This window comes from Perna viridis, chromosome 9 (genome assembly GCF_037379345.1).
Source record: "Perna viridis isolate PV_CMFRI_1.1 ecotype Kerala chromosome 9, ASM3737934v1, whole genome shotgun sequence".
NCBI classification, from domain to species: Eukaryota; Metazoa; Mollusca; class Bivalvia; order Mytilida; family Mytilidae; genus Perna; species Perna viridis.
In genome coordinates this window covers 2,022,241-2,037,525 of record NC_142453.1, presented here as the reverse complement: position 1 = coordinate 2,037,525, position 15,285 = coordinate 2,022,241, and the positions used below count along the sequence as shown (strand labels likewise).

Genomic DNA, 15,285 nt, shown 5'->3' with positions numbered 1-15,285 from the left:
TTGGTCAAGATATGAGGCTGACTTCACAGCGTCTGTAGTATCCTTTATCTCAAGTTCTTTTGGGTAGATGCGATGTATCAAATCCCCGAAATTAGGATTGTTTAAAGATAATACGTCATCTATATAGCGGAAACTGAGATTGAAGGATCTAGCCAAATGATATTCTTTCTTTCTGATCAGATCAGCTATAAAGTCAGCCTCATAAGAGTGAAGGAATAGGTCAGCAAGTAAAGGAGCACAATTTGTTCCCATTGGAAAGCCGACCGTTTGTTGAAAAACACGTCCACCACACTGGACAAATATGTTGTCAATTAAAAATTCCAGCATTTTGTAATCATCTCCCTCTGTATATTTGGAAGATGATTTGGAATTATTTCTTACAAAGTATGAGGAATCTCTACCAAGAACTATATATTTGTATCTAGGTGTACCATCTTTTTTGGAAAAACAACGATGTATAATGTTTTTAAGTCGGGATTTTAACTGGGTATGGGGAATAGAAGTATACAGTGTTAAAAATCATAGGTTTTAATGCTATTATATTCAGATAATAGTCTTGAACTGCTTGTCTCCAAAAGATCTTTCGAATTTATACCACTACGGGAGTAACAAGTGTTGTGGTAGGACTGTAGACCCTCTTTGACAGTTGTGAGTATAGAAGTTAAAAATTTTGAAAGAGGTTTGGTGGTACATTTTGCAGATCCAGCTATGAAACGTTGTTTGTATGAATTCTTGTGAAGTTTAGGAATCCAGTACATAGGCGGTAAATCACAATCATCGTCCTTGGTAGAGAGACCAAAAGAGGATAGCTACAATCTCTTCTTTGGAGAATGTGGTAGCAGTGTAGGTCTTATCACTGCTATTATTTTCTACATCTATCTCTGATAATAAACATTGGATATAAAACGTTTTGCAGACAAAAACAATGTTGTTTTGGGCTTTGTCTTCTGGTACGACAACATATTTGTCATGTATAGTAGACAATGTTTTTGCTACATCAGGGTCTTTGAAAACTGATGTAGCCTTGGCACTCATTGACCTACTTAAAACTTTCATTCGTTTCAAAATTAAAGACCTCACAGCCTTTAACCACTCTGACAGAGAATCAATGTCTTCTTGTTCTCATTTTATCCATTTTCTTGCATAGTCCTCGACGGCATCCGTAAGAACTTTGAAGTTATAATTCCAATTTATGGAGCGTGGTTCACGGTACTTGGGACCTTTAGAAAGGATATTATGCAGAGATTCGTTTTCGATAATGGTTAAATCTCCCTTAACGACGTGATCAGAAGGACCATATTTGAATGGAGAGGTTTTGCAAGAACAGTCAGGTGGTTTAGCCTTGAAGTCCTCAATCTTGAGGTTCTGCAATAGCCTTTTATAATTGAAAATTTTGGATGCGATGGGTGAAGTATAGGAATATGAAATAATTGGTATGGATTTGTCTTTGAAATATGGGGGAATTTTGTTGGTAACGTTTTTGTGATGGAGTATGAAGACTATTTTAATGGGAATCAAACCAATCTGCTATTTTTATGTTATAACCAAAATAATTTTTAAAAAGAAACTTTAGTACATGAGCAACTCAAACTCCACTAAAAACTGAGTGCATGGACAAAGTCAACTGGTAGGGTAAATCTCTTCTGTTCTAGACCTTTCTAAAAAATACCTGACAAGTTGCTCATAATCAATATTTCTAATGTTGAAGTTGGATTATATTAAGATTTACAGCCAAAGCACATGAATGATACATGTAGGCACTTGGTACTATGTTCAGTTATCATAAGTAGTAACAAATGAATACTAGTAAAGTTCCAGTACTGAAGGATTGTTAGAGTTTCAAGGGTTCATTTAAGGAGGTAGACCTAAGGTAAGGGACATAACTCTTGAAATCAGTGATATGTTTGTATCGTATTCAATTTCACCAAAGCCCATTAAGCTTTCATTTGAAAAAGAATGAAATCAGTCCAAGTTACTTTGACGCTTACATGAGATTGCTGTAAAATGCTGAATACAAATGTTCCAAAGATTTTTAAGAGTTTTGTCCCTTACCCTAGGTCTACCTCTTTAAGTTTGTTAATGAAACCTTATAACTACCAACATTCAAATCTCATGACCAAAATAGGTAGTTTGTAGTCCATTAAAACCTCTAATCACAATTTATACCATTTTGCTGAAATTGAACTGAGTTTAATTTTGGACTAACATAAAAACAAACAAAACACTTCCCTGATTAAGACCATCGCAACTTTGAAATAGGCTCTGAAACAAAATTTAAAACATTATACGTAAAAAAAACCAAAAAGTGATGACCTCGAAAAACCCTTTCAAATCTAATTGCTCAAAGAATGTGCAAAAACTACTACTATATTGTTTTTGGACCTTTGTATAGCTTGTACAGTAGGTCTATTTCTTGACTCATTTTTCATCCAGTGTTTCTACTATTGAAAGCATTCAAAACTGAAAATTGATTTGCATTTAACATGTTACCTCTGGGTACATACATTGTACATGTAGTTTGTACAGTTTTCTGAAAGTATCAATTTCTTTTATCATTCTCATTTTAAGGTTGATGGATGGGGTGGGGGTGCACAGGGGGTTATCTCTAAAAGTTGTAGTCTTCACTATCTATAAACAATAACATCCTATGCTTGTGAGTCAAGAACCCATTCTTGTGAAATCACAGGGTCACATGACAAGATTTACAAACCACTTCTTAACCCTTAAAATCAATCCTAGACTGTCTTTTGTGGTGTAGATAGAATCTTGTGATTCAATCATGTACAGATCTATGGATTTGCTTTTACTCAAGTTATATATGTATCCATACATTAAATCTTAACAAGTACAACTATATCACCACAACAAAATTTTTCTTGGTCATGCCTCAGTTTCAAGTCATTTGTCGTTCGTATTGACAAGTGCATACATGTTTGTAAGCACACCAGCTAAATTGAAACAAAACAGACCTTGAATTGCTGACTTTCAGGAAAAATTCCAAAACATCTTTAAATCTTATTAGTGGCAATGCTTTCTGCTTTTATTCAGATAGGTCAAAAGAGTGGTAATCCAGCAATAATCAAGAATATGGCTGTTTGGAATAAACTGCACCAGTACATTGACAAAAAAAAAACAGCAACCAACAAACAACAAACAAAAAAACAAAGCACACAAATATGGACAAGGTTAACTGTGGCATTTTCCTAATGAAAATTGAATCAATGTCTATCAGACTTCTGACATTCTTGAACAATGCATGACATAGAAAATGAATGGAAATCAAAGAGTAATCAAGGAAAGCAAGATTCTAGTGGAAATCAAAAGAATGGAATCCAGGGACAAAGACCAGACATGGAAAACAGACATACATAAAAAGAACATAAGGTAATTAAAATCATACATACAAAGTAACAAAAATAAATGAGCAACTCAGACACCACAAAAAAACTGGGAGCATGGACCAGGTGCACAGCGGCTGGTAGGGTAAGCGTCCTCTGCTTTTCTAGAAACACACGCAGAGTTGCTCATAAAGTCAAGTCTCGGGTAGCCGAAAGAGGAAAGAAAAACTATGACACATTGAACAAATCAGTTTTCATGGTACAGACGGATACAATGTAACAGTCCACGAGTTCATGATGACGACCCTAAAACTTCTGTAGTGATGACTTCAATCTTGTACCAACACAACCCTGTTCCAAAAACCTAACTGTAAGAAGTCTAGTACAAAAAGTCTGGGTAGTTACCGCAAGATCTGGCATAAGTTCTTTATACAAGATATATTTTCAGATACATTTCTTAAATATACTTAACAGCTGCACTAGATTGGAGATAAACATATTGTATTTGAAGATTTGGAGGTGTCATTCTAGATTTGATGGTAGCAAATATCCATACACATTTGCCATCATCAAATCTATGATTGATGCCTCAATATCAGCAAATGCAATCCAGTTACATCTCTTAATTCAACAGTGTTTCATGAAAATTGCTTGAATTGTTTTCAACTTATTGTGCATGCAATTATGGGAAACCACACCCCTTTTTCTAAATGAAGTCCAAAAACTTGAAAATGTTCGAAAACTCTAAATTGTAAAATTGTAAATTTAATAAAATTGAAAGGAAGCTTGCATCAACGTAAATAAACAATTCACCTAAATTTCATTGAAATTGCTGCAAGGGTTTGTGAGCTGAAGTCTGAGTACAGCAAATTATCCCATTTTTGTACAAATAAGTCCTATAACTCAAAAACGGAAATTTATTAAAAAAAAAAGTTAAAATCAATAGAAAAACAATTCACCAAAATTTCACAACTGGTGGTATCATTTCTGAGCAATTGCGCGAAATGTGAATGACAGACTGAGGGACGCTGGTATACACTGATATGTCTCTAAAAAAACAGGTGTATAAAAACTAAAATAGTCCATGCAAGTAACAATTTTCAAAGTCTAATATTTGTATCATATTAAATGTTTCAAGAGAAATAATAAACAGACTGTCTCTATTTATGTAATATTATAAATCTACCATAGTTATGATAGGAATTATTGTTTTCATTCCTTCAGGTTCTTTTTAATAGGTTTTTAGATTTTTAAATTGAAACTCAGAAGCAATACTCCTGTCCATTACAGCTGTAGTAGTAGTAATAACCTGATACTGTATAAGGCTATTTATCAGTCTATAAACATGCATGTATACTAAGACTAGACCTGTTCAAACCAAAAACAGTCTTTTCCACAATTTGGTTAACAACTTTTTTATAGTAACAGTATTACATCTGTATATTTTTTTACCGCTTGCCTCAATCTGATAACCTGCTTATCAAGTATTCAATTATCTCTTGGTGCTAGTGATATATTTAAAATTTAATGGAATAGCACTAATCCGGGAGGAGTTTTGTGGAATAATTTTCTGTCATTAGCAGTACAGCTAATTCCCAATCTTTGACAATTCAATCAGATTTTTACATATCAATGGTTGTCATTTGCACATTAAGAACTAGATTATGTTTTTATGAGGTGTTTTGGTACAGGCCTTTTGTCATTTACCCAGCCTGACTGGTTTTCTGTTGTTCTTGGGTAATCAGTTAGCATTGCATTATGGGATATTAATCATGGTTAATAATCTGAGTGGTGTGCGCAGGAAACAGGTGCAGAGTCATTAATGATGCGATAATTAAAAATTGATCAGATGTTGTTCAGTACTTTTATATACCAATTTAGGAAATGTAGATGACTTTATTGTTGTGTCCCTATCTACAAGTACATCCCAGAAAAATATGTTTTATTTATAATTACATATTAATGCCTATCATTCTAATATGAGAAATGCATTGGTGAGTGAAGTCCAAAACATTAAGTACTATGTTCCCTTTTCAACTAAGTAGACTTCATGCCATTAATCATTTTGACAAGTTTACCAGTATTCAGAATATTAGAATTAACATGATCAATAACAATGGGAGCTTGCAAAGGACATTATGTGTAACTGTAAAATTAACTGTTTTGTCTAGGCTGCATTTTTTACTATTTCTAAAGCTTCACAAGATCCTCATACATAAGTCTCTCAAGTTTCTTAAACAAATTTCTATACTTTTAAGATTGAGCTTTACTCACTTACGAGTATACATGTATATAATGTACATGTATATCACTGTCAGTGACTTCTCTCTGTTACACCCAAACAGTGGTCTGGTAATCCTTTGTCTACCTACATCCACATTTGAGAGATTTGAGTACTATTCTGTGGAAGAATCAGGCAATGTATGGCACATCATTTTTTATTAATTTGGTCTTTCATGCCTCAAATATATTTAATACATCTAGAGAACAACCAAAAAAGCTATTTAAATTTATTCTAAAGCATCTGTGATGTACATATCTTTTGACTGCTTGTATCAGAAAAAGTGCAGAAAAAGTTTCTCACTATTTTTGCATGGTGCATTTTAACTCAACCTGACCTATCAATATCTTAAAAAGGTACACTTTCCAAGCAATTTGATGGATATTTCTGGAGGTTATGTGGTATAAGCTCTTGGATAATGCAATAACATCTGTGTTTTTATTTTCTTCATGTGCCACACCGTGTAAACATTTTGCCCGATTCTTAGACAGAGAAGTACTTAGAAAATTGGTAGTCTTTTATCTATAGGCTACCTAAATTAATTCTTAAAATACATACATGTAGGTACTAAGGACCCTAGGACCACAAAATAATTTTGAGGACTTCCTAATTTACCTATCAACAGTGCAATGGAACTACCAAGTGAGAAGAGTTAGTGTCAAACCCTGGTTGGTCATACTTATCATTTCAAAATATTATTATGATTAGGTAAAGAATCAAACAAGTAAATATTTTCAAACTTTACCACAATAATTTTGACCATATAATACAGGAATATTCCTTGAAGGTTCTATATTGACTAGTCTGTAAGTATGGCAAATTAAAAAAAATAAAAACCAAAACATCATATATTTTCACAGGAATCTTTAGAAAACAAACAGTTGAAACTTTGTTACTTAAATATAAAGTGTAATTCAGACTCAAAGGACTAACCAAAATCTACAAAATGCAGTTACAGTAGCCTCAGTATGAGACAATGTACCATATATATGGAAAAATGTGCTGACGATCAATGAACCATGGCATGTGTAAAAATACTTTTTTTGGAAGCACTGTAAGGGGTATTCAAATTAATTGATTACATGATCTTTAGATGAAGAAATAAGAAATAAGAATATGCTATATTTATATATCTTTAATAAAGTCAATTCTAGAGGTGTAACTAAAGTCCTTAATAAATTGACATATTTGATGCCAAGTGTATATGCTCTCTTTCAACCAATTTTATGATCAGCACCCAAGCTGATGGGTTAAACATGGACAATTCTTCCATATGTCAAATTGATACTTAATTAGGTTTCCATAATGTATTGTTAAGTAAACAAATGTTTTTGGAGGAAAATCATTGTTAGGACAAAGATCGAGGGGAAAGGAGGTATACGTTTAAACACTAAATGTTCGAAAATTCCTGTTTGAAAGATCAAATACTCTAACTTTTAAGGGAAACTTACGCTGTTGTCTAATTTTAACGGTTTTTTTATTGTACTGTGAACATAGCGAAAATTGGACTTGCATGAAAATACATGATATACAGTATTAAGGATGCACATGATTTGAACATAATGTATATTTAGTCAAATCTTACCACTAAATGGAAATCCCTATAATCAAAGTCCAAGACATTAACATTCACTTGTAAATATACATGTACCAGTAAATACAAATGTCATGAATTTTTTTATTTTCTCTTCATTTAAATGTTTTTTTAGATATTATCCAAGGCACCAGCCCAACCTGTTTACTTGTCAGCTGAGCAAGGAGCTTTCTTAGCTTTCTTTTTCCATTAACAATGTTTTTATACATGTACTATTTAAGGCAATGACCTTTAATTGTTTTACACAATGATTTAGAGTCAAAATGTTTTAATCCTCCTAAGGCCAAGAAAAAATATGTCTGTTTAAGGTTACATTGGATAAGAAAAAGGTAGGTAGCTGAAATCATTTAGTTTTTTTTAAATTAGATTATAAACACTTACTGGAAGATTTCTTGACTTTAATAGTGTTCAACCCAAAATTATAGTTTGGAGGCATTTCATAAAAAAACAATAAAATGTGCTTTGGTATGCACAAAAATAGTGTAGAGAAGGAAAACCTTAAACAGACAAGTCTTGGCTCAGATTCTACAAGTTCTTGGGAGCTAAATGTAAGACAACAGTAAACTGACATGCCAAAAGAGATTATTCCTGGGATGATGATAAATTTCCCCAGAAAATCAATTACAAATTCTATGGTACCCATGTTTCAAGTAAAACTGTCCATATTTCTCTTATAATGAGGTTGTATGTATTGTTCTAAAGCTAATCTGAGAAATACTGAAAAATTGATGTCAAATGCCAAATTGTTTATTGGGAAACACATCATCAGCAATGAGAAAATCAACTATTTATGTGTCTGTACTACATCTATTGAATTATTTTACTACAACTTTTCTATGGAACACCATGTTTGTCATTTTGGGAAAGTTATTTATAGACTTCTTTGATGTTAATCAACAATCAGGGAAATGAATTTCTCTAAACCTCATATGGTTTCAAAAAACTTGAGCCAATCAAATTCCTAGTCATTCAGCCTTAATAAACTCTTTTCAAGAACATGATGAACATCCATGGTTGTACTCAAGTATACAGGACTACAACACACACTAAGAGCAAAATAATTCTCTACATCATGGTCAAGACCTTGTGGAAACACTACATGTAGATATGATAAAACTGACATTTTTTTTTTTTGTGTTTCACCCCAAAAAAAACATCAACAAACACAGAGTACATGTACAACATTAGAAAATTTATACATGTGTATTAGTTGGAGAATTCTTATGGGTCTACCTTCATGTACACGTATGTGCTAAAATCAATCTTTTTTCTGTGAAAAACATTGCAAGGTCTGCCAACATGAAAGATTTGATTTTAACGAAGTCAATGTACAAATGTTTATTCATCAAAACAGAACCACAATGAATCTCTTTAAATTTAATTCCCATGATTCAATGTTTCAATTATTTTCACTACAAGTACATACATGTTGTGTATATGTAAACCTTTATTTCAATAAAGGAAAATACATTGTATATAGGAAGACTACATTGTACATTTGTATTTCTTTTTTCAGTTTTTAAAGAAATAACTCTAATCACAGGGTACACAATGAATTTCTGCAAAGCTGGTTATTTTCAGTCAATACACAGGGATTTAGCCAGGATTTTCAACCCATTAGTCACTTTTGCGTAAGACTAAATCTCAATACTGTTTTTTCTTTTTGCGTCGCAAATTTATCAGCATGCATGTATATACATATACTTATAACAACTATATTATAAATAATAACATGTTTATTTCTATTTCAGCACTGGTATATAAATAACAGATAATTCATATTAATAAAAAATATATAACAACATACAGTTTCTACATTAGCAACTATTCATGAATACAAAATGCAAAAAAATACTTTGTTATTGTATCATACATGTCATGTATGCAAAAATCTTAAAATTATATACATCAGCTACTATTTTTGGCATGTGTCTAAGAATGTAAAGCACTGTTTACTTGATCAGTAATGCATAAACCTCCTGTCCTTAGCCATGCACCACAAAGTGAAAGCCCTCTTAAAATCAAAGGAACCCATACAGGGTTTGACGTTAACTTTTATATTCACCTGTCCAGTCGGGCAAGTGACATGTGATTCACTTGCCCGAAATATTGAAATACTTGCCCGGAACTTTGTGTCACTATATAGTGTTTAAACCAGAAACCCTTGTTTAATAAGACGTGGATGGCAAGAAACTGTTCAACTATAATGCAGATGACAGTGGTTTAACATAAATTGACCATTCTAAGATTCGATTACAGTGATACATAGAGTTAGACACCATGATCAATCAACATTGTTGAGTATACTATTTTCAGAGAATTCTGTAAGGCAAATAGAAAATGTACCAGTCAGACAAAGGATACACAAAGTGATGGCAAAGGTCAGCTCATGTTGTCCTGTCAGAATTGCACCAAATACAACATGACATATTCATGAACCTATGTAATACTGATTACCATTGAATTAAATAAAATTGAATAAAAATAACTGTAAAACTGATTAATTGCAAGCCAAATAAATTGAAAAGCCGTCATATTTTTTGCGGGAATAAGGGGTAAAACAAGAAGCAAAGAAATTACAAGTATTCATGTGAGGAGTTTTTATTTCACATCTTTAGTTTAACAAATGGACAACAATAACTATCTTCAATAGAATTTTATTTCTCTTTTTCTCTCATATTTTCGAAGTTTTCGATACAGATTTCTTACAGTTTTCCAAAGTAAGAAATTCCATAAATAAATCGCGATGTTCAATTGGATAACGAAAATAGATTTACAATTGGACGCATCCGATTGGTCGACATTAATATCATACGATCTATTTTTGGCAAAGGGAAAATCAGAAAACTATCCAATGATAATCTAAGTCAGCAAGGTCGGGAAGAACGGCGAACTATACAGAAGTAATTTTCGATGTTTTAGAGCTGCGATGATCAGAAATAATGTAATTTGGGCACATATTTTTTTCACTTGCCCAGTCGGGCATTTTTGATGTCGTTTTTACTTGCCCAGACCGGCGATTTACTTGCCCCGGGCAATCGGGCAACCGTTAATGTCGAACCCTGCCATATCAGAAGGATGGAGACAAACCTTAAGAAGAGTGTTCTTTGTAGTAGTTGACTTATTTTTAGACTTTTGACCTTTAGGTACGTTGTCATGTGACAACGAACTAAAATAGTTCGTAATGGCGGACATAGTTGCGATTCGAACTGTGATTGAAAAATCCAAACATCTTTCCATTTAAAATACATACGATGACACTTTGAGTACTTTGAGAACGTGTCACAGCGCTCAACAAACAAATCATTGCCGTTAATTAATTTGTTTGTCGAGATAATTAACCTCAAGCAGGTGATCAAGCAAGGTGTGATCATAGTTGATGCAATCAAAACATTGGTCATGATTGTTTATTGTAAAACCATAATTGGCTTGGGAAAGGTAATAAAGTTGTCAATTATGGGGTCATGGGAACATCAGAGGCTTTTTTACCAATATTTTTTTTGGGGGGAGCGAACTATCAAGTGACGAATCGTGCACGAGAAAAATTCCCCACTTTCGAAAATCATTCGTCAATGGCGAAAATGGCGAGAGCTAGCTAAATCACTGATACACCAAAGGCATTAGGGTTATTTCTCAAATAAACAGAAAAAAAAATTACTTACAACAATTATTCCTCATTATCAAACACAAGTGTGTTAATTATAAAAAAAAACGTTGATAATATCACTGTCAAATGGTAAATTATATCCATGAGATGATACAACTTTCATCTAATTAGAAAACATGTTCTTTTTCAAATCAAATTATTAGAAAATAGACATACCCTTGTTCTTCCATCAATTCCTGCATTTCCAAACATTTTAGCTCAACTTTTCTTTTCCGATCATGATCTAAAATTTCTTTATTTGGAGTTTTAATCATAGACTGTTCCAACTTTTTAAGTTCCTCCTCTGATTTGTAGTCAACTCTATCTTTTTGATTTCTGATAAAAGAAAGATTTCTCTGGACATATCCATTGGTACCACTGCCTCTGGCTGTCTGTAATCCTATACCGTTATACATGCTGGTGCTCTATTTCTAACCTGCAAGCAAATGTACCTGTACAAGTTCATTATCCAAGTTAAATAATGCCATATGTGATTAAGATGAACACCAAAGAGTCTCATGACCAAAAACAAATAACATGACCATACGACAGTTAATTCCCTTTAAACCCTGAATATTCAAACAAAAGGGAACTGGTGGTTAATTCAAGCCAACTGTAGTCACTCTAAGTGTGTGTAACTGTGGTGAGACTTAAATCTTTAAATGTCAAACAAAACAATATAAACCAATGAGTGATTCCTATGAAGAAATACAATGCAAGTCTTTATCAGAATAAAAATAATTCATGTTAGGTATATTTGTATGGTGTTATACTCAGGCCAAAGAAAATAATGTTCTTGTCTCCTGCTACCAGCAAGAAAAAAAGGTAGGTACAAGTTAGTTGGGATATACTTTATATATAAAATAGGGTAGGTAAGTGCTGAAGGGAACAATCATGTTAATTTTTAGGCCTCATTTACACTGAACATATATTATACACATGGGTTGACCATATATATATATTGGTTTTTTAATGCTTTGTCTACAGCTGTAGAAAAGTCTAATATAAAGATAAAGCCCATGTGTAAATGAGTACGACCCATATTCTCATGAACCTTTTCTTCAACAGACATGAATATCTAATTCAACTGTTTCCAAAATCTGTTTATCACTGAAACACCAACGGTAAAAAAGAAACTCCCCAGCCTTTAAGAATCATAAAAAAAAAAACAGAAATCGCTTTACTCTTATACTTGAAGGACATACATCCCTGGCATAATTTTAATATAAAAAAAATGCTGTTTTCTGCATGACCACCCTTAGTAGTAATACGAAAATATACATTGTATCTAGTACAGTGTAGATACATGTATGAACTGCCTTAACATGCACCAGTATTACAAGTGTTGCCTCATGAGATTGAAATTTTAGCACTTAAGAGATCCAGACCGAATTAATGACAAATTTGTGTCATTTTTTCTCAATTATAGTTAGTATTGGTCCCTGAGGAGTTTATTCATAGCATAAATGATATTTTCAAGATCATAAATAAATACCGAGGTGCAACTAAAAAATATAGTGACACTGGGTATAGTGACAAAATTACCCACATTTGATTTACATTGATGTACAAAAGTAAATGATAAATAACTTATCTGATACCAAGTTAACTAGAAGTAAGGCAATTTTCCGAGCAGAAAAAAAAACTGAGCCAAAGAGTGTGTTAAATGTTTGCTGTATTATATATGTGCAATGTCACTATTTAAACCATACCTCTTCACTGTATTCAATTATTACTGATCGCAATTATCACTGTTGAATTCAAGTTACCAATGTAATAGCACCATAGACAAAGACATTGTGGATGCTTTTTTTTTAAATTTTAATATGAAAATGTTCTCGTTCTTTCACTCCCACACATGTCGATGTACAATTCTTTAATTTTACCAGAGACTTTATATGCACTCCCAATTTTTTTTATACAGAATCTGATTCGGAATGTGTTGAATTTTGTTCAAAGATACACAGTGGCAACAATGCAGCGCCTGGCCCTGGGAAAATAACATGTGGACCGGACATTAATTTTCGGACTCGTCTGATGATTTTACGTTAACAGCACCCTTTGTTTGGATATTTGGGTACATTTATTTGATTAGAGACATACCAATTATTCTACATTTGATGTCTATACTTCTTTTTTCAATAAAACATTTCAGAAACATCAATATTTTGGTTTCGCTATCGATCTTCCTGTCTAAACGTGAGGCATGCGTACACCAGAGAAAGGGCAATAACTCTGAATTTCCCGCGGTTTATCGAATTTAAATCAAAGTTCTTTTGTACTGAATCAGTTTAAATCGTTTTTTAATTAATTGTTGCAAAATAGGGATAAGATAATAGGAAAGACGGGATCGACTTTATACGTTCTATTCACAAGTATATTGTTGTAAATTATTATAAATTGTTACCAGATAATTGTCAAATTGCAAAATAAGGACAAGATAATAGCAGAGACCTGTAATTTTAAGAGACAAGAAATTTGTTAATAAGTCAGTTTATCGAAAAAAAAATATATATCAAGCGGTGGAGAACGAGATTCCCTGACCTTTCCACTTATTTATTAAAATATTTTTCCCCTTTAGATGAAATAATCTGAAATATGTGTAGCTAATGCCCAGAAGACGTAAAGAGTAATCAAGGGAACCAAAGTTATAGCGGTAATCAAAAGAATGTAATCCAGGGACAAAGACCAGACATGGAAAACAGACATACACAACAAAGAACATAAAGTAACTAAAATCATACATACAAAGTAACAAAAGTAAATGAGCAACTCAGACTCCACTAAAAACTGGGAGCATGGACCAGGTGCACCGGTAGGGTAAGCGTCCTCTGCTTTTCTAGAAACACCCGCCGAGTTGCTCATAAAAAGTCAAGTCCGGGTAGACAAACGAGGGAAGGAAAACTATGACCCGTAGAATAAATCAGTTTTCATGGTGCTGATGGATACATCATAACGATCCACGAGTTCATGATAACGGCCATAAAACTTCCGTAGTGATGACTTCAATCTTGTAGCAACATAACTCTGTTCCAGAAGCCTATTTGTTAGAGTTCCAGCGCGATACAAAAAGTCTGCGTAGTTTCGGTAAGCTCTGGCATAACGTATGAGTTGTGATATGAACACTCCATATGCAGGAGCCGAAGGAATGTTGCCACAGATGAAAGGAAAGTTGACAATTCTGAATGAAAAGTCATCACGTTTGTCGTAAAGTTTGGTCAATAGTTTTCCTTTACCATCGATGTTTAAGTGTAGGTCATGGGAAACTGAAGATTTTATTCAGTTATCTTTAAAAAACAACAAAAATGTGATAGATTAATGTGAGTATGATGAATTCAATTTTGAATTATTTCATGCTCGTAGAAAAGGGGTAGGTAAATTGTGTTCAATAATTCTTTATCGTTTGTTTTAGTAGAAAGAAAGAAAATGGTATGAATATGATGTTAAGATGTCGCAAAACGGGAATCTGAAGGTTTTATTTCAATATTTGCAGTACTTTTTTAGTCATGATCATTTAAAGTCAAGTTGTCACTGTCGATTAAGTAAGTGCAAGATCTGTTTCCCGAATGACATTAGATTTATCTTTAAAGTATTACTCAAAAAATGTAACAATACATACGCCAGTTTACACAATGTTCAGGTTCGTTGTCGCGGTTTTATGACGTGGAACACCTAGATGAACGAATACAAAACCATAATCTGCATTGACTACAAACTACTTGTTTTTATCTTTTTCTGTTAATTACTAAATTTTCAAGTCGAAATTCAATCAAGGGAACTATGTGTCGAAACTGTCGTCGAAATCAATCCTGTCCTTAGATACACATACAACTAATTCACAGTTGATAAGGTATAGCACAAGTGTTATTAATTGTCGCACATATGTGTCATGTAAAACCGCTTAGTTTATTATGGGCACCTAGTTTCAGAAATACGTACATAAAGTTTTAGAATATAATTTAATCAAAAAGGTCTGATGCGGAAACAATAATCAAGCACTTTTGGGCCCATTCAACACCTATATCTCTATTCACATATAATCCTAGATGCATCTACATGTAGTTTTGAAATCACGTATAGTTATACGCGTGCAGCATATCGAAATTTCAATTTATATGTCTGGTATATCAATTTGTCATTATCTATTCTTAAAACATGGCCATGACCAAATAGCCAAATAGCAAACTTTTGAAGTGGAATGATTATTACAAATAGCAATAACACCAGACCGCAGACTGATGCCATTCCTGGGAAAACTACATTATCGTGCAAATTAACATGCCAACGTCGAAGCAAACTTCGGTTTTTATTTACATCTCCATCCGATGTCAAGAGGCGATAACCGTACTAAAATCTGTTATAATATTAAGACCAGTACACAATTTGTTTTCAACCTAACTGTCAGTTTTAGTTCGTTTATTTTTTC

The 15,285-nt window shown here is 33.0% G+C and overlaps 1 protein-coding gene across 5 annotated transcripts in view; it reads right to left on the bottom strand.

Moving 5' to 3' along the window:
* LOC148606078 (uncharacterized) overlaps positions 1-13,078 on the bottom strand; it is a 65,870-nt gene extending 52,792 nt beyond the window's left edge. For 4 of the 5 annotated variants that reach the window (XM_088545926.1, XM_088545928.1, XM_088545929.1 and 1 more), the window contains exons 1-2: positions 12,963-13,078; positions 11,037-11,295 (exon numbers count right to left, since the gene is read on the bottom strand). In XM_088545926.1, coding sequence (XP_088402052.1) covers positions 11,037-11,275 — 239 coding nt within the window. In that variant the 5' untranslated portion in view covers positions 11,276-11,295; positions 12,963-13,078. Of the gene's footprint in view, positions 1-11,036; positions 11,312-12,962 lie in introns of all 5 variants that reach the window. The other variant, XM_088545927.1, reaches the window with a different exon arrangement.
* Between the last annotated feature and the right edge of the window lie 2,207 nt (positions 13,079-15,285).